This window comes from Rhinopithecus bieti, unplaced genomic scaffold, assembly GCF_001698545.2.
Source record: "Rhinopithecus bieti isolate Rb0 unplaced genomic scaffold, ASM169854v2 scaffold_1673, whole genome shotgun sequence".
Lineage (NCBI taxonomy): Eukaryota > Metazoa > Chordata > Mammalia > Primates > Cercopithecidae > Rhinopithecus > Rhinopithecus bieti.
Window position 1 is genome coordinate 4,491,668 of NW_016804690.1, and position 19,422 is coordinate 4,511,089.

General features: G+C 38.6%; 2 protein-coding genes across 2 annotated transcripts in view; one reads left to right on the plus strand and one right to left on the minus strand.

Annotated features, from left to right (window-relative positions):
• The window catches only part of RAB3GAP2 (RAB3 GTPase activating non-catalytic protein subunit 2), a 119,781-nt gene extending 103,791 nt beyond the window's left edge, over window positions 1–15,990 (plus strand). Inside the window, exons 28-35 of the mRNA XM_017870008.1 lie at window positions 1,945–2,015; window positions 4,836–4,871; window positions 6,440–6,514; window positions 6,822–7,040; window positions 10,265–10,354; window positions 10,926–11,147; window positions 12,577–12,735; window positions 12,929–15,990. Coding sequence (XP_017725497.1) covers window positions 1,945–2,015; window positions 4,836–4,871; window positions 6,440–6,514; window positions 6,822–7,040; window positions 10,265–10,354; window positions 10,926–11,147; window positions 12,577–12,735; window positions 12,929–13,084 — 1,028 coding nt within the window. The 3' untranslated portion in view covers window positions 13,085–15,990. The remainder of the gene's footprint in view (window positions 1–1,944; window positions 2,016–4,835; window positions 4,872–6,439; window positions 6,515–6,821; window positions 7,041–10,264; window positions 10,355–10,925; window positions 11,148–12,576; window positions 12,736–12,928) is intronic.
• A 237-nt stretch (window positions 15,991–16,227) lies between these two features.
• Window positions 16,228–19,422, minus strand: part of IARS2 (isoleucyl-tRNA synthetase 2, mitochondrial) — an 80,916-nt gene continuing 77,721 nt past the window's right edge. The window contains exons 22-23 of the mRNA XM_017870009.1: window positions 18,621–18,765; window positions 16,228–16,776 (exon numbers count right to left, since the gene is read on the minus strand). Coding sequence (XP_017725498.1) covers window positions 16,634–16,776; window positions 18,621–18,765 — 288 coding nt within the window. The 3' untranslated portion in view covers window positions 16,228–16,633. The remainder of the gene's footprint in view (window positions 16,777–18,620; window positions 18,766–19,422) is intronic.

A 19,422-nucleotide genomic window follows, 5' to 3' on the forward strand; every position in this document is an offset into this window, starting at 1 on the left:
TTTTTTTTTTTTTTTTTTTTTTTTTTTTTTTTTTTTTTTTTTTTTGAGATGGAGTCTCGCTCTGTCGCCCGGGCTGGAATGCAGTGGCCGGACCTTAGCTCACTGCAAGCTCCGCCTCCCAGGTTCACGCCATTCTCCTGCCTCACCCTCCCGAGTAGCTGGGACTACAGGGGCCCACCACCTCGCCCGGCTAGTTTTTTGCATTTTTTAGTAGAGACGGGGTTTCACCGTGTTAGCCAGGATGGTCTCGATCTCCTGACTTCGTGATCCGCCCGTCTCGGCCTCCCAAAGTGCTGGGATTACAGGCTTGAGCCACCGCGCCCGGCCAGGACTGAAATTCTTAATAAAAAATCTTGATAGCCAAAAGCCTAATAAGATTAGACTGTAGCAACTATCTTTTACTTCTTATAATGGATGTGAATATTCTCCATTAGCTGCCAGACTTTGGCAACTACTGATGTCTCCTTGAAAAAATATTGAACTTGTAAACAGATTTCATAGATAGATGGGTTTCATTAAGGGAATTGAGGATATCAGCACTAAGCTGGTTAGTAACCTTAGTAAGTGATGAGACTTGGTGTTAGGCTGAGTAAGAGGAGATATCAACTTATGTCTCTGTGATAAATTCTAGAGAAGCTATGTATTTTTCACCTCTATCACATTCTTGCAGGTGATATGAAATCCAGTTGCAGAAATTGTAAAATGTCCCATTTTACTTGAAGAGAACTTGAAAATTACTTATTCATCTCTTAGATCTTACCTTCATCCAAAATATATATATATATATATATACCTTGACTGATTTGGAAAATATCATGTTTAGATTATTCTATCCTTATTGATAAAATTAAGTTACTGACTTCAGACTTCTTCAAGTCGGGTATTTCTTCAAGTCAGGTATTTACCTATTTGTATCTTTACCCACTGAGTAAGGTTCCTGGCTTCTCAAAGCCTGTGAGGGGCCCTACTCATAGAAGGACTTAGCTACAAGGGTAGTAATAACAGCATGTGAAATGCCATGTTTACACTGCCTAATTGACAACTGTTTCAGAAATTTAATTTTAATGCCACAGCTCAGTGAGTAGTGACAGGGTCTTGCTTTGTTACCCCAGCTGTAGTATAGTGGCGCAGTCATAGCTCACAATAGTCTTGAACTCCTGAGCTCAAGCTGTCCTATCACCTCAGCCTCTGAGTGGGACTATAGCCATGGGCCACCATGCCGAATTTGTTAAACATTTTTTCATAGAGATGGGTTCTGACCATGTTGCCCAGACTGTTTTATTATTATTATTATTATTTTGCTTTTAATACTTTTTTATATATTACTTTAGTTTGTAGTTATATATGAAAAAAATCAATTGGCAGACATTGGGATTGTTTCTAGTGTTTGGCTGTTGGGAATAAAACTGTTCCCAACAATCTCATACGTATATGTTCTGTATTCATTCCTCTAGTGTATATACCCAGCAGAATTGTTGGGTGATAGAGTAGGCACATGTTTAGCTTTAGTAGCTACCCCCCAGCAGTTTTCCCTGTGGTTTTACTAAGTTATTGTACCAGCAGTAATGCATGAGTGTTCCATTGGTTCCATATCCTAATACTTGTTGTTATAATTTAAACATTGTTTTTAGCCTTTTTGGTGGTTATGTAATGCTGTCTCACTGTGACATTATATTTCTCTCATAACTAATGATGTAACTCTTTTCTTCATGCTTAGTGGCAATTTAGACATACTCGTACACAGCCCAGTTCTGATTTTTATTAAATCAGATTTTAAATGAAGTTAAAGATTTCAAGAACTTTATAAATATTACATAAGATATAAAAAATGGAATAAAAATAGTCCATATAGTTTAATAAGCTTAAGAAAGACAGTAATTTGTTATGTGTAGTAAAAGTGGGAATATATAAGCATTCTATTTACTACTTTTACTTGCTATGTAGGCATTGCACTGATGATGTGGAATACGTTCTTAGTTAAAAGATTTTCTGCTGCTACATACTTAATGGATAAGGTAAGGTAGTTTCATGTATTGACTTCTTATTTATTTGGTTCTCTTAATTGACTAATATTAGAAAGATTGCTCACATTAGGCTTTGTTAGACTATCTTTTAATTTGATAATTAGATTTTACTCATACTCAGTTAAATGTAATGCCCAGTACTGGCATTTTAATGACATGAAGAAGAGCTCTAAATCCTCATAAAGAGACTAACATAAAAGCCTCTTAACTAAAGAGATTAGGACTGGTAGTTGATTCAAGCAAGGATTTGCATTTTATTTTAAATTAAAATGTACAAATTTACACTTACCAATCTTTGATATAAGGCCAAGATATTTTCTTTGAATGGAGTTGATTGCAATTCTCCTTTGGTTTTCTTGCATAAACCTCACCCATAATGTATTGCCTATCATGGCTAGATCTTATTTTTTTAAAGTTGTTATGTAATCTGTGTCCAAACCTTTAGATTTCTATAATTTTTGTAGTTGCTCCCTCTGTATCAAATCCAAAAGGCCTAGGAGTTATTCTCCTCCATAAATCTTTGCAAAGCATTCAACATAGCGTTCATGTAAATAGCTCCCCCATTTTTCTCATTCATATTTCATCAGTTATTGAATTAAATTATATAATTACAGTGATATGTACAACCAGCATGAGTAGCTTTGGGAACAAGCATAATAAGTAAGCATAGAACTCAACTGGTGGGAGCAGAAGCTGCTAGCATGCCGAGAGTACCAGCCTAGTCTCCAGCTGAGTGGCCAGGGACACTAGTTAGTATGTTTTGCAGGCCAGTCAACAATGTAGATTAGTGTGGCATCAGATAAGTGGATGCTAAGAGAATTACCACTGTAAAGATAACATATTCTTTTAAATGTATAGTCACAGTCATTCCTGCATCATGAATAGCACCACAGCCAAGACCCAACTTTAGACCACTGCTCCCCTTGAAATTGTTCTCTTTGATGTTATTGCTAACATTTTTCTAGTTAAATCTAACCCTTCTTTCCTCTGTGCTCATCTTCCTTGACTGCTTAACTTCTTTCTTAGAACTTGCATCTTTTGGCCTTTATGATGTTGTTCACCTGTTCAGCTTCACCTCTTACCCCCTCGTCTTTTGAGAGAATAACAATAAAATGTAATTTATGTGTGTGTTACAATTTGTAGTTTCACAGCATTCTCACATCCACAGTCACGTTTGATCTTCACTACTTTGATTGGGGTGAAAATAGTCCTAAACCAGGAATTAGGAAATTTGTGATTGGATAAGTCTTTATTATAATGTGTTATCTCTCATGTGCCAAGACTATGCTGGGTTCTGTGGTTGAGCCAATGGAAGTTACGGTCCTGGCCCTCAAAGAGCTCACAGTTTGAACACCAGGTAAACAGACAATAGGAGCTCAGAAGAGGAGGAAATAAATAGCAAAACAAGGGGAAGACTTCTGACTTAAATTTTGGTGGATGGCTATATATGAACCAGTAAAAAGTAGGTGAGAAGAAAGTGTATCCCAGCAGTCCTGGAGATACAAGGCAACTTGTTGGATTCAGAGAACTGTAAGTAGCTTAGTATGGCTGGAACATAGGCTATATTAGAAGAAAAGAAAAGCTAAGATTGAAGAATTTCCTGTGCAGGCTGTGGATTTGGATTTTCTAGTAGTATGTGTAAGCTTAGCACAGGGTCTGGCACATGTGGTAAGGGCTCAGTAGATGGTAGCTATTATTTTATACTGAAGACACTGAGGCAGTTTTAAGCAGAGGAATTATATATTCAAATTTGTGTTTAAAAAGATGATTCTGGCAACGGACAAAATATCTTGGGGTTGGGGTTGGCTGAGCTTGGTTGTTCCGAGGCTGTCCTAGTAATCCCAGCAAGTGGTAGTGAGGTGATGTTTTTTTCCACTGTCTCCTGTGAGTTTCCTCTCTTATCAAGTAGTATTTCTGAGGGCAGAACTTTTACCTCCCACTTATTACACTGTGGAGAAATACAGTAGAATCGTAATAAGTACTTATTGCTTAAGGAAATTTTTCCGAGCTAGGAATATAACTCCCATCTGCTGTAGAGTGTTTTTCCTTTCTTTCTATTTCAAACAATTGTCTTTATCAACAAGCTGAATTCTTAGGTGTTCTTGATTAGTAGCCCTGAATTAGGCTCTGGGTGGTTTTTTTGTTTGTTTGTTTGTTCGTTTGGTTTGGTTTGGTTTTTTTCCAGTTTTTCTTTGGTGGGAGTGGGATGGAGTCTCACTCTGTTGCCCAGGCTGGAGTGCAGTGGCACCATCTTGGCTCACTACAACCTGCACCTCCTGGGTTCAAGTGATTCCCCTGCCTCAGCCTCCCAAGTAGCTAGGACTACAAGTGCACTCCACCAGGCCCAGCTAATTTTTGTATTTTTAGTAGAGACGGGGTTTCACCGTGTTGGCCAGGCTAGTCTCAAACTCCTGACCTCAGATGATCAGTGCACCTTGGCCTCCCAAGTGCTGGGATTACAGGCGTGAGCCACCACACCTGGCCTAGGCTCTGGGTTTTTAGGCAACACAGTTATTTGACTATGCAAAGTGAGGGCCAGATTTTTAGAGTTTTACTTGTTTAATAGTTCAGAAATATGTAATTTATATTTGAAAAGGATTATTCTTGAACCCAGTGTATCTGATTAAGTTTCACCACAAATTTAATTGCATCTCCTGTTGGTAGAATCAACAGCTAATTAATGAAGCTGCCACATGTATTTATAGCTGCATTTATAGTTTTAATTTTGGTTACTTTTTATTATTTGTGCCATAGTGATGTCTTTGTTTGTAAATTATTTAAATGTTACAACATTTTGTCTTTTTATTTTAGGTTGGAAAATCACCAAAGGATAGGTTATGCCGAAGGGTAAGTGAATCTCCCATAACTAGAATTATAGTTGTTAATTCCACACTTTATGTAGTACTTTATTAACTGTAGGGGTGAACTTTGCCTTTTACCATTGTGATGACGTGTCAGGAGGAGATAAGAAAAATGAAAAGAGAATACTGCATGAAGGAAACTGGTCATGAACTATGGCCAATTTTAATTTACTTTTCCAGATTGTTAGATAGCATATTAAACTAGGTTTTTATAAGATGTGTTCAGCTTTGGACTGCGAACAGGGTAACATGCTACCATTGCTGCATATTTTTGCTGTAATTCCGATTTGACATTTATAATGGATAATGGAAGCATCCAACATGAAATTGAAGCAAGTTCATATAATAAGTTAATTTATCTACATATATAGTATAATAGCTCGTAATAGTATAAATTATAGTATATAACATAAGTGATAACAAATATAAAATTAGTCGTTAACGTACTCTATTCTAATCCAGGTGGATACGGGACTTGTATTTGACCCCGAGAAATTAATAGTACTAGCGTCCATTGTTGAAGACTTTTTCTGGTGTGTTGTTGAGAATGGTTGTATGACTAGAGTTTTTGTGTGTGTGTGTGTGTGTGTGTGTGTGTGTGTGTGTGTGTCTGTGCGTGCATATACCACAAACACTGGATTATTTGCTTTGGGGATGTGAGGAAATTATAGATTGTTGCTTTTAAAAAGAGTATATGGCCAGGCGCGGTGGTTCACGCCTATAATCCTAGCATTTTGGAAAGGCAAGGCTGGTGGATCACCTGAGGTCAGGAGTTTGAGACCAGCCTGACCAACAAGGTGAAACCCCGTCTCTACTGAAAATACAAAAACTAGCCAGGTGTGGTGGTGGACGCCTGTAATCCCAGCTACTCAGGAGACTGAGGCAGGATAATTGCTTGAACCCGGGAGGTGGAGGTTGCAGTGAGCCGAGATCGCGCCACTGTATTCCAGTCTGGGCAACAGAAGTGAAACTCCATCTCAGAAAAAGAGATTATACACAAATGCAGTGGTCCCTGGACAGGCCCTTTAAAGGAGTCATTGAGAATCATCTGTTGCTCACAGCATGAATCTGGTATTTAGTTCTCAAGCTTCAGGATTCTAGTTTTGCTCAGAGGGTTGGGTTTAGTCTCTAAAAGACACTCTGAAAGCAGATCAGGCTGTTTTCTTGGAACTCTTCAGGTTAGATTCTCATGTGTGCATCTTCCATCTACCACAATTATTTGGCCACCAGATGCCTTAGCAAGCTGAACAGTGAGCTCAGAAGTACCACCATCTATAGTAACTGGTGAGGCTGTGTCTTTACAGTACACAAAGAACACTACTTTTTTTATAAGTCAGTATTTGTACCACTTTGTAAAGCTTGACTTTAAAAATGGTTGACAGTAAATAAAAGATGGAACTTAAATCTGCTAATGCCTTGACTTTCAAATTCTTGCCGTCTATTCAGTGTGGAAAGTCAGCCAAACAGGTGTATTGTATCCTCGTTCTTGTTTTGCTGATAGTAACTACAGCAGTTTTCCTGCAGGGCCTAATTATGTTCCTTTTTTAAAAACAGGATGTGGGAATGAGTGACACAGCAATGACATCTTTCCTTGGCTCCTGTTTGGATCTTCTTCAGATCTTAATGGAGGTAAAAGAGGTGTATTTTCATTCTGAACTGCTCCTAAGATATTAAATATTTTGCAAACCATTGCATTTAATAAATGACTATTTTAATGAGGTTGTTTTTCATTCCTTCATTTCTAAATTTTGACTTAAGCCTAAAAGGTAGTGATAATTTTCTTACTAAATTCTTATTGAAATTAGACTTCGTGTTTATTACAATTTGGGACAGTGTGTAATATGAGTTTGCACTTTGCTGCTAATAAACTCATTAGGATATTTGTAAGCTATTATTTTTCCATTACTAAACAGTCCTCCATTCTTAAAACCCTTAGGCAGATGTTAGCAGGGATGAAATACAGGTGCCTGTGCTGGATACTGAGGATGCGTGGCTCTCCGTGGAAGGACCCATCTCCATAGTGGAACTGGCCCTTGAACAGAAGCACATCCACTACCCACTGGTGGAGCACCACTCCATCCTGTGCTCCATCTTGTATGCAGTCATGAGGTTTTCCCTGAAGACCGTGAAGCCACTTTCACTTTTTGACAGTAAGGTAAGTACCTCAAAGGATTTCAGAGCTATTTTGGAGTTGCACGCTTAGCAGACACATGGATTTTCATATTTAATAGAAGCTGTCCAGTACTTTTGTGACTTGTGTCATTTGGTGTGAGGTTCCAGCTCCCTCATTCCCTGCTTGATTCTGTTCTTTTTATTTACCTTCTGTACTGCTCCCCTTGGAGTTTTGCCCTCTCAGCTGTCTGCTCTTCTCGTTCTCCATATTATTCCTGGACAGACTCATTTTCTCCCTCTTGTATATCTCTAGGCTTGACCAATCCCTAGAGTTGGAGGCATGCATTTCTATTGAACTTCTCTCTTTGAGTGTCTTATAGGACTTCAAACACCTCGTATCTAAAATATACCTGCAAACCTATACCCCCATCCTGCCCCTAACTTAAATTTGCTGTTCCTTCTGAATTCCCTGGCTTGGTTATTTTATTAATGATGTCATCATTTTGCCCTGGCAAAACTAGAAACCTTGAAGTTATCTCACGAATTCCTTACTTCAAGCCAATTTTCTTCATTGTAAATTCATTCTTGTAAATTCTTCCATAGATCATACCTGTCCATTTCTCTCTATGACTATACCCCTAGTTCAGGCACAATCATCTTTCCCTTGGCTATTACAACAGCCCTTTCCTAATTACCTGCCTCCAGTTTCTCTCTCTCCAGTCCCATGCTGCAAGAGCTGTCTTCCTAAGAGACAGGTTTAATTGTGTTAGTTCTGTACCTAAGATTTTTTTGGCTCCTCTGCAGGATCGAGTCCAAACTTGTGAGTAGAATATGTTTTTACATATTATATTGTAACTTGCACAGTTTAGCTGCAGTAGATAGTAAAATCCTTTCCTTTCCCATGCAGCTGTCAAATTTTGAGAGACAAGACACAAACTGTTGGAGATAAAAATGTCAACTTTATTACTTAGCTTTCTACTGATAGAAGCTGGGTTAGAGAACACAGCTTAGGCTTGTGGGAAAATGGGTTTATTATTTCACCCTTAAATAAGAGACTCCCAGACAGGCGTGGTGGCTCCCGCCTGTAATCCCAGCACTTTGGGAGGCCAAGGTGGGCGGATCACTTAAGGTCAGGAGTTTGAGACCAGCCTGGCCTACATGGTGAAACCCTGTCACTAGTAAAAATACAAAAACTAGCCGGGCATGGTGGCGCATGCCTGTAATCCCAGCTACTTGGGAGGCTGAGGCAAGATAATCGCTTGAACCTGGGAGGCAGAGGTTGCAGTGAGCCGAGATCATACCACTGCACTTCAGCCGGGCCACAGAGTGAGACTCTGTCTCAAAAAAAAAAAAAGTATTGATTTTGGAAAAAAAAAAAGTTAGTATATCTTTGAGATTATAAAGGATAAGAGTACTTAAAGGTTAAAACAGAGAAAGAAATACCAAAATAAAGTGCCCAGCTCAGTATTCCCCTCAGAAAAGGTCTTTGTGAAACCAGAACATATCCAGAATTGGACGAGCACAGTAATGTTTAGTTTCAACCCATGTCATGCCAAGACTACCTGAGACAGCTGGGTACACTCATCTGCAGAGAGCTAGTATGGTTGAGTGGCTAGTGAAACAATGCCAGTGCTACCATTTGCTAACTAGAATTATTTAGATTTTCTTACTCTCACTTTTCTCATTCAGAAAGTAGCAGTGACTCCAGCGCCAACCTCATGGTTGTTGTGAGGGTTCCTTATATTCAACATGAAGTACTTAGTGTCTGGAATGTAGTAAATAGTGGTACTATTATAGATGCTTATAGCTAGGACCACCAGGTGGGAACTATCGAGTAACAGATTGTGAATGTGTGCAAAATCTTTAAGTACTTCTATCAGTGATGTCCAAAATGCCATGGGTTGCCCTGTAAGTCTGGTTTTTCTTATCACTAAAGGATGAATAGCTTTAATCTGCTTGGCAGTCACAATAGATGACCTAGAATCACAGATGATCAGGTATGGAAGGCACATTGGAAGATGTGCTTGCAGGATGTATCCTTGCTAGGATGACCTGCATGCAGAAGAAGAAACAGTAACCCAAGATTGGGGGTCAGTTACCCAAGGCAACCTGGTTGGAAGTAGTGAGCCTCAGACTAGACCCAGGTCTTTCAACTTAAAGGCCAGTGCTCTTTGCTCTGTATTACATTTCCTTCCAAGGAACTTCTGAAATCCTGTTTCCTGATATTCTGTTTTTACTCTTTAGACACACATCTGTTCTTTTAAATAAGGTGTTTTTAAACAATTCAACATGTGTTTTTAAAAGGATTGAGAGGCTGGGCGCAGTGGCTCATGCCTGTCATCCCAGCACTTTGGGAGGCCGAGGCGGGCAGATCACCTGAGGTCAGGAGTTTGAGACCTGCCTGGCCAACATGGTGAAACTCCGTCTCTACTAAAAATACAAAAAAATAAGCCTGGGCTTGATAGTACATGTCTGTAGTCCCAGCTACTTGGGAGGCTGAGGTCAGAGAATCGCTTGAACCAGGAAGGTGGAGGCTGCAGTGAGCATTCCAGCCTAGGCAACAGAGTGAGACCCTGTCTCAAAAAAAAAAAAAAAAAAGATTCAGGGTACATATATGTATTACTTAGCTAGTACTGCAGAGCAAATCATTCCAAAGCTTGGCTGAAAATACCAAACATTTATTATCTCACAGTTGCTGTGGGTCAGTAATCTGTGTTCTCCTTGTCTAGGTGCCTCTGGCTTAGTCTCTCATGAAGCTGTAGTTAAGGTGCTGCATCTGAGAGCTCAACTGGGATGGGGAAAGGGTGATTCACTTCCAAGCACAATTGTTGGCAAGATTCATTTATGCCACATGTGCCTGTCCATACAGCAGCTCACAATATGGAACCTGGCTTCCTGCAGAACAAGTGAGAGTGAATATGAGTGCCTCAAGGCAGACGTAGCCTTTGGGATGTGGTCTTGGAAGTAACATGCTATCACCTCTACCTACTTCTGTTTGCTAGCAGCAAGTCACCAGCCTACATGCAAGGAGAGGAGACTATAGGAAACATGAATACCAGGAGGAGGGGATCACTGGGGATCATCTTAAAGGCTGTCTACTACATACTAGATACTTGTTATAAAAATTAAAGGAAGAATTCTAAAATCTTACTGTTCAAGGAGAAATGAAAATCAACCATTAAGTGACTTAAGTTTTAAACAGATCTTTCTCCTTTTCCCCCCTTAATAATCCACACTCATCAGTTTTCTTGCTGTCTTTCTCTTTAGGGAAAAAATGCATTTTTCAAAGACCTAACTTCAATTCAGTTATTACCTAGTGGGGAAATGGATCCAAATTTTATTTCTGTACGACAACAGGTAAATTACAGCTATTGGATTTTGTTTTTGTTTCTTGGGAAAAAAAACAGTAAGGGAAAAATCTACCTTGCTTTTGAAAAGAATGACCACTTCCTATCGCAAGGACAGAAAACCAAACACCACATGTTCTCACTCATAGATGGGAACTGAACAATGATGTCACTTGGACACAGGAAGGGGAGCATCACACACCGGGGCCTATCGTGAGGTGGGGGGAGGGGAAGGGATAGCATTAGGAGATATGCCTAATGTAAATGATGAGTTAACGGGTGCAGCACACCAACATGGCACATGTATACCTATGTAACAAACCTGCACGTTGTGCACATGTACCCTAGAACTTAAAGTATAATAAATAAATAAATAAAATAATATTTTTAAAAATGACCACTTTCAAAGTATTCTTGAAAGCTAGTTGTTTACCTTTAAATGATGTGTTCCTTTTTTGATAATTAAACAATTTAATGGAAAAGCCACTGTAAGTGACAAAAAAGCTAATAATACTTTGATTTAGGTATTTTAAAATGAAACAGTAACAATACATTGCTGTATCTCTTTCTCCATATTCAAGTTCTTATTGAAAGTTGTCAGTGCAGCTGTCCAGGCCCAACATTCAGCCACAAAGGTCAAAGATCCCACAGAAGAGGCCACACCCACTCCTTTTGGGAAAGACCAAGATTGGCCAGCTCTAGCTGTGGATTTAGCCCATCACCTTCAAGTTAGTGAAGATGTTGTTAGAAGGCATTATGTTGGGGAGCTATACAACTATGGAGTTGACCACTTAGGAGAAGAGGTAACATGACCCTTTGAATGTTAATTGGGCTTAAGTTATAAAATTGATAGTTGGAATAAAGACTGTCCAGTGAAGCCTTTTGCTCTTCCTTTTGTTGGAACATCTAGGTACAAAAATAGAACAATATACTATTTTTTAAAACATAAAATTATAATCAAATAATTCCTACAGTGTGCCAGGCCTGCCCTACGCACAGGGATATAGCAGTAAACAAAACAGACAAGGTTCCTTCCTCATGGACTTAATAGTCTGCTGGTAGGAGCAGAAAAGCAGGCTAAATTTTGCATTGATTGGTAGGTGCTATGAAGAAAATAAAGAGGGCCAGGTGTCGTGGCTAACACCTGTAATCCCAGCACTTTGGAAGGCTCAGGCGGCAGATCACTTGAGCCCAGAAGCTCGAGACCAGTCTGGGCAACATAGCGAGACCCCGTCTCTAAAAAGGAAAAAGAAACAGGATCATATGGATAAACAGGAGCCACTACAGTAGAGTGGGCAGAGAATGTGACATTTGAACCGAGCCCCTAAGGAAAAGCAGCAGCCAGCTACTCAGAAACTGGGGGAACAGTGCTTGAGACAAGAATTACAAAGGCCCTGAGATGGGGACTAGAATGACTAGGTCCAGGACTAGAAAGGCCAGCACGGCTGACCAAACATAGTAAGCAAGGAATAAAGAAGTGTGGCATGAGGTAGGGAGGCTGGCCCAGGCCATAGCTGTATCCTAGGTCTCGGAGCCCATGGTTATTCTAAGTGTATTCAGAAGCCATTAGAGGGGCTGGGCGTGGTGGCTCGCACCTGTAATGGGCATGGTGGCTCACACCTGTAATCCCAGCACTTAGGGAGGCCGAGATGGGTGGATCACTTGAGGTCAGCAGTTCAAGACCAGCCTGGGCAATATGGTGAAAACGTGTCTCTACTAAAAATACAAAAAATTAGCTGGGCGTGGTGGCACATGCCTGTAATCCGAGCTATTTGGGAGGCTGAAGCAGGAGAATCGCTTGAACCCAGGAGGTGGATACTGCAGTGAGCTGAGATTGCACCACTGCACTCCAGCTTGGGTGGCAGAGTGAGACTCCATCTCAAAAAAAAAAAAAAAAAAAAAAAAAAAAAAAAAAAAAAAACCATTAGAGGGCTTCAAATAGACATGACATGAAACTCCCTTTATTTGCCAAAAGTTTGAAAACAACACACTGAGTAGCCATATTGAATTGAAAGATTAAGTGATAAGACAAAAACAAAATTAACCAAGGAGCAGAAATTTGGGTTTAAATGCTAAGTTTGATTTGGATTTATCTTTGGTTGTATATAATCAAAAGATAAATGGCCACAGTTCAAAAATCAACTAGAATCTCTTCACTGGCAACCTCTTTCCTATAGAAGAAACAAATCTGCTCACTCTGACTGTATTATTTCTCCATGTTCGTATCTTCAGGCCATTCTACAGGTTCATGACAAAGAGGTCCTTGCCTCTCAGCTGCTGGTGCTGACGGGGCAAAGGCTGGCTCATGCGCTTCTCCACACCCAGACAAAAGAAGGAATGGAGCTGCTTGCCAGACTTCCACCCACACTGTGTACTTGGCTGAAAGCAATGGTCAGTACAATAGATCGAGATCAGGCAAAAGGTCATTGGATGTTTTCTTGCCTAGTCAATAAGTTATGAAGAAAATTTGACAAATTTAATTCACCTAGTTACAAAGAAAAGCATTTTTATGTAGTAACTCTTAAGTCAGTAACAATTATTGTTTAGTTGTCTATAATAGGTTATTTTTGTGTCCCATTTGCAGGACCCCCAGGACCTTCAAAACACTGAAGTGCCAATTGCAACAACAGCTAAACTAGTAAATAAAGTAATTGAGCTTTTACCAGAAAAACATGGGCAGTATGGTCTAGCCTTACACCTCATTGAAGCTGTGGAAGCCATATCTCTTCCTTCTTTATGACACTTACCTACTGGAAATAGTCTAAAATTATGATTATAACATGAAGTAGTGCATGGTTATTTTACATAGTAAGACCTGGAATTTTATGGGGAAAGTATGTCTTTTGTTTTTTTCCTTTTGTAAAATAAATAAAAGTATATACAACTTTTAAAAAGTACAACCGTGGCTAAATTCCACTCCTTTGGTTAATATTGAAGATAAAATATAAACAAATATCAACTCTGTTATAATTAATACAGATGTTTTAGTGTTTATTTCTAATTCAAACACTTAAATAGCTTTATTGTTAAACTTTGCTATTTAAAATTGATTATAATTTAGATTATGTTCTTATAAGATTCTATATTTCCTATCGAAAATGTTGTTGTAATTCAATTTAAATGTGTTCATGTATGGTCCCCATCAGTAGAGTGTAGAAACACCCCACTCTCCTTTAGTAAATGTTGAGAAAATGCCTTTGTTGTCATGCTCCAAATCCCACATGGGCTGCCACCTGGGAGTTCTGGATACTGAAAGCTTCCTTTCCCAGAGGTTCTGCTGTTGCCATCAGAGGAGGATGACCATGCTTGAGGAGGAAGAATGGGTTCAAGATCATCATATTCATCAAAAGGGGACACTAAATAGAACCTTTAACCTGTTGTACTTGCCAAAATTGAGAATAAGAGATGTGTACAATGCAGCAAACTAATTATAATGTAAGTTAAGATTTGCTTTTGCAAGTTGCAAAGTTGTATCCACATCAGGTCACTGTAAAATGTATTATCTTGTAAAACTTATGTAAAAAAAAAAAAAAAAAAGAAAAGATACTAAAATTTTAAGTCCAACTTTATTTTCCTACAAGTGTTTGGAAATGCTTCTGGGATTTGCTAATGTTATCTTGGGAACAGTATTGAAAAAACTGCTTAGTGATATTACAGCTTTAGCAAACCTACCTCACAGCTGGGATGAGAGGATAAAATACAACTAATTTTGTACCCTATAGTGCCTAGAGCAGTCCAAGTGCTAAATATTTACTGACTAAAACCAAACTATAGCTACTCGGGAGGCTGCAGGACGATCGCTTGAGCCCAGGAGTTTGAGGCCATCCTGGGCAATATAGCAAGACCCTGTCTCGAAAAAAAAAAAGAAAAAACCAAACTAACCAAAACTCTGTAAAAGAGTGCTTTGAGCTCTACAAATACCAAGTATTTATTATGGTATATTTTTAGAATGTAGCCCTACAGTGTAATTGTGGGTATGTGTCATGGATCACAATTATTATTCATAGTAAGTCATTGTGATACAGAAGTTTGTTTCTTCACTTCCCCTTAAGAAGCCAACTATAGTAATCATGCAAAGTTGAGGAGTATGTCCTTCAGGGATATAAAGAAAAACAAATCTTGTCTTTTGACCTAAAAGAGCACATCCAAACAAGAATTTAACTGGCTAAAATTTAGTAATTACTGTTAAGTAACTATCAAACTTAAAATCTTACAAGATAAATGGTTAAGATGTCTTGAGTATTTGGGATGGGGGCCTGTGAGTCTGACTGAGACATACATTTTATAGAGTAGCAGCATTGGAAAGGGCTAGTCCAACCTCCCAGCCTCTGCTTGGGTCTCCACTGCCCCAGCCAGACACATCCTAGAATTCTTGTAAACATATCCGGCTCCGTATTAACAGTCACTTGTTATATGTGTTCTAAGAGATTAGTTCTTCCTGTGATTTTTCCAAGTACGCTGAAAGTAGAATGAACTTAAGGAGGCTAGTCAAAGAAATTTGGAGTTACAGGTATTTTTAAAGACTAAATCCTCAAGTCCATCATCACTTGGAGGGGAGGGGGCACTTATTAAGCATTTTAGATAATAAAACTGGTTAAGCTTACGCTAGTAGAACAGACAATCAAATTTGGGGATTGCTGAGAACAATAATAAGCTGAAGTATGGCTCACAGAATCCTGATACAAACCATTAAGTCTCTAGTTAGATTTGTTATCCTAAAATTTTTCACAGAATTTTAAAATTGAATTCTGACTTGTATGGTTAACAAAAGCAGTTAAATATTTTACTACTTATCAAGGGCTTTTAAAATAAATAAATCTGATAGGAAGAAAGGCAAATAAATACCTATGTAGACGTTCTATAATAACAAAGAACCATACAGGATAAAGGAATTAGATTTTAATGTAGAACGGGTGGTTTCTGAAACAAAGGTGTGTGGCACTTATTGTAGTTATTGATGAGACGCCAATAACCAGTAGTATTTTCCTAGATATATGCCCACCCTCACACAACTTTCTCCATTAATGTTAAATATGCATTTTTATCTTATTAATTACATAAAGCTGAAGGAAAACAAAGTGTTCAAATAATCATAACTTCTACATTACAGGTTCTGTTTAGATGTAGAACTAGAGGGGCCAGGGTAAATGCAGATAAAGAGATATATAGCACCATGCTTCTAAATGCGTCATACTTTTGCAAACAGAAAAAAAAGTTTTAACTTTATTATAAAAATTCGTCTATGGTCAAAGTAAACACTGTTACATTTAAATTGCTTTTTAAAAACAATTGCGATCTAAAGTCAAAAATCTGAAATTTAATAATATGAGACACTGAATGTAATGTTCATTCAGAAGTTGCTGTGGTCCATTGCATTTATAAGGGACAAAATATTTTTACAGTACACTATAGCAACAGCGAAAGCCCTCTCACCCTGATAGGAATGGGTTTGCTGGGTGTCTACCAAGTTAGATTCCTGCTGAATAGAATTAGGCATCCTTAAAAGATTTTAATCCAATACTGAATTGTTTATAAAATGCTTTCTCTATTGTAATGTACTGTAAGTAGTGAAATTCTGTATATATTGCTATTTTCTGTCCATTGTTGGAACTTATGTATATTAGTGAAATAAATTTTCAGCTTTCATGTTGTTTCCTAAACATTCATAAGTATTAAGAGATTTCTTCCTCTCTTAACATATGTGGTGATTATTTTCCTTCTAATCCAACCCCGAAAACTAGCTATTCTGAAAAGGTTGATGTTCACCAACAGGAAGAATGATACGACCCTTAACCTCTTAAGGGAAACATGCCTTCGCCATTCCCTTTCAAAACTCTACTTCTTTTACTTGCTATTCACAACTTCTGCATCAACATCAGTCAGTACTTTTCCAGAATGCCTTTATTTTCAGTGTGATAGAATTTAAATACTGAGTCAAAAGATTTATAAAATATAGAACATTTTCTGCTGGGCCATATTTGAAGACAAGCTGAATACATATCTATGTTCTGAATAAGTCCATTATGGATATATATAGGAAGATACATATATATCCATCCACAGATAAACACACACACATATATATATTTCTGCATATATATATACACACATAATTCTTTCTATAGTTACAGGAAATACTTCTTTTATAATTCTGATTTTGACCATCCTCCACCATTTACTCATCCACTCATTACCTAAATCTTGGATTTCTTTCCAATATTGTAAATAATCCATCTAAACTTCTAGCCAGTACTGTCAGGAGGGTTCTTGCTCAAGTGAGCTGTTAATACTATTTTCCACTAACAACTTCTGCACATCGAGGACAGAGTGTATCTGAAGACTCCGCTGTATACTTCCAACAACGAGGGCATTTTTCTTTCGTAGTCGGCATGACAATTACTTTATAGGAAGACTCTTCACGAATATCACCACCTATAAAAAAATATATGAAGAGTATTTCTGATAGGCATTCAACTTGTAACACTATTTCTTAATTGGTTTAGCAGAGGCTTCTTTTTCAGTCTTCTGTCCTGCCTTGGTAAAGCTTGTTAGACACTTCCCCATTTGCCCATTACATATATAGCCAAGATAATGGGATCATACAACTCGACAACTGAAGAGAGCTGAGGAATTAGAGACCCCGTGACTCTGAGATTAACTGACATCTCCCAAGTCACCAAGCTCTACGTCTACTCAGGCAGAGCAGACTTTCTAGCTGTTAAATCTGGATATAGTTCTGATGAATGGCACTGCCTCTCCAGCTGCATACATGACTAAGAATTTTTAAAAGCCAAATTATAGTGACAACTATAGTGTCCTCAAAATTTCTCATGGGACAGAAGGAACCAAAAATATCTCCACAATTAATACTCTTAGACTTCGGACTGATAAAAATATAAAAGTAAGTTATTTTCTAGTCATTGTACAAAGAGTATATTAACATTACATGGCTAGGCACCGTAGCTCACGCCTGTAATCCCAGCACTTTGGGGGGCTGAGGCAGGTGGATCACTGAGGTCAGGAGTTCGAGACCAGCCTGACCAACATAGTGAAACCCGTCTCTACTAAAAATACAAAAATTGGCCGGGTGTGGTGGTGGGCGCCTGTCATCTCAGCTACTTGGGAGGCTGAGGCAGAAGAATCTCTTGAACCTGGGAGGCGGAGGTTGCAGTGAGCCAAGATTGCGCCATTGTACTCCAGCCTGAGTGACAAGAGCAAAACTCTGTCTCAAAAAAAAGGAAAGAAAAAATTATACAAAGTAAATTAAGCCAGAACTTTTACTACATGGTCTATGCTGCCAAGCCCAAATTTGAACTGCTGCCTGTAAGTTAGCTTCCCATCTCCTGGTACCCAAAAGCTATGAAAAAACACAAGCAGCATAACCTTTGCCAAGATACCTGCTTATTTTTCTTTTTTTTTTTTGAGACGGAGTCTCGCTTTGTTGCCCAGGCTGGAGTGCAGTGGTGTGATCTTGGCTCACTGCAAGATCTGCCTCCCTGGTTCACGCCATTCTCCTACCTCAGCCTCGCTGGGACTACAGGCACATGCTGCCATGCACAGCTAATTTTTTGTATTTTTAGTAGAGATGGGGTTTCACCATGTTAGCCAGGATGGTCTCAATCTCCTGACCTCACGATCCACCTGCCTCGGCCTCCCAAAGTGCTGGAATTACAGGAGTGAGCCACCGCACCTGGCCTATTTTTCTTTATTAATGCAACTCTACCTCCACCAATGAAGATGAACCAGGTTGACTTTTAAAATCTGCTATAAAACAAATATCGACAAAATGCTTGCTTATGAGATACCATCATTAGAATGAGCTCAATAAAACTTCCTCCTTAATCCCTCACAAGAATGGCTAAATATTTTAATCTGGGGTATACATAATAGGAAATTTTAGAATCAACACTGGGGAACAGTGGGCAGGAATAGGCCAGTACTGGGGTACTAAGTATCAAAGCAGGGGGACACAAAAGGAAAATGGGAGCAAATCAGACTAACATAAACTTCATATAAAATGACCATTATTTATTCAAAGGACAGAAAGAAAATCTCTCTCCCTCTTCTGTCCCTAGCCCTCAGTTCCCAAGATCATCAGGCAAGATACTTTTAACAGCGGGCTTAGAAACTTGGCAATTGTTTATATTATTTCCACAAAAAGATGTATTCTAAGTACATATCTACCTTTAGAATAAATCTAGTCCATGGGAAGTTGGAGATTACCTAGAGTTATTCAATTCTCCAGATGTTACTTGTTACTTTCACCTCCTTCTTACCTTCTAAGTTGATGAGGAATTTCCCTTTAAGCTCAGTTACATCTGCAGTCATCTCTCGTGGTTCCTGAGCCAGTAAAGTTGACTCAGAAGCCATCATTAATTCATTCAACTGAGAGGTGCTGGAAGTCTCTTCAGACTGCAGCATCTGTAAGGAAGCATGTGAAAGTTACAGTTTATGTTAAATTTTTACCATCAACTGAGGTTATAAAAAGAGACACTATAAATTCTCATGTTTAGAGAGGAACCTTTTGGTATACCATTGCATCCTGAGCAAATACCATTAAATGCATCAATCCTAATTAGTATAAAAGGTTTTAACTAAAAATGTCCATCAACAGTATTTATTGAGAATGCCAGGCACTTCACTTTGCTAGATCCTATAATGTCTCTTATTTCTAATTGTTGCATACACACAAAAAAACCTATATGGTGTTTATTATCCTCACTTTACAAATGAAGAAACAAGCAAAGAGAGGTTAACTTGCCCAAGATTCTCAACCAATAAGTGGTGGAACTGCAGGTCAAGCCCAGGTCTGTCAGCCTCAAAGCCTTTTTTTTTCATGTATCATTAGGTGAGGAGCTAAAATACTATCTCAACAGGTACCTGCTTTTAGTAATGTATACTGATCGTGGCAATCTGAACAATACACAGAACGCTTCTGAAGTAGACTGAATTTGTCTGATGAACACACTTTTCTCTGTAATTTTGATCTTCAAAGTGAGTTTTTAAGCTAACCAACACAGACATTCCTTTAAAAATGAAAGTCCATGAGAAACAGGAGACTCAGATGAATTCGGTTTT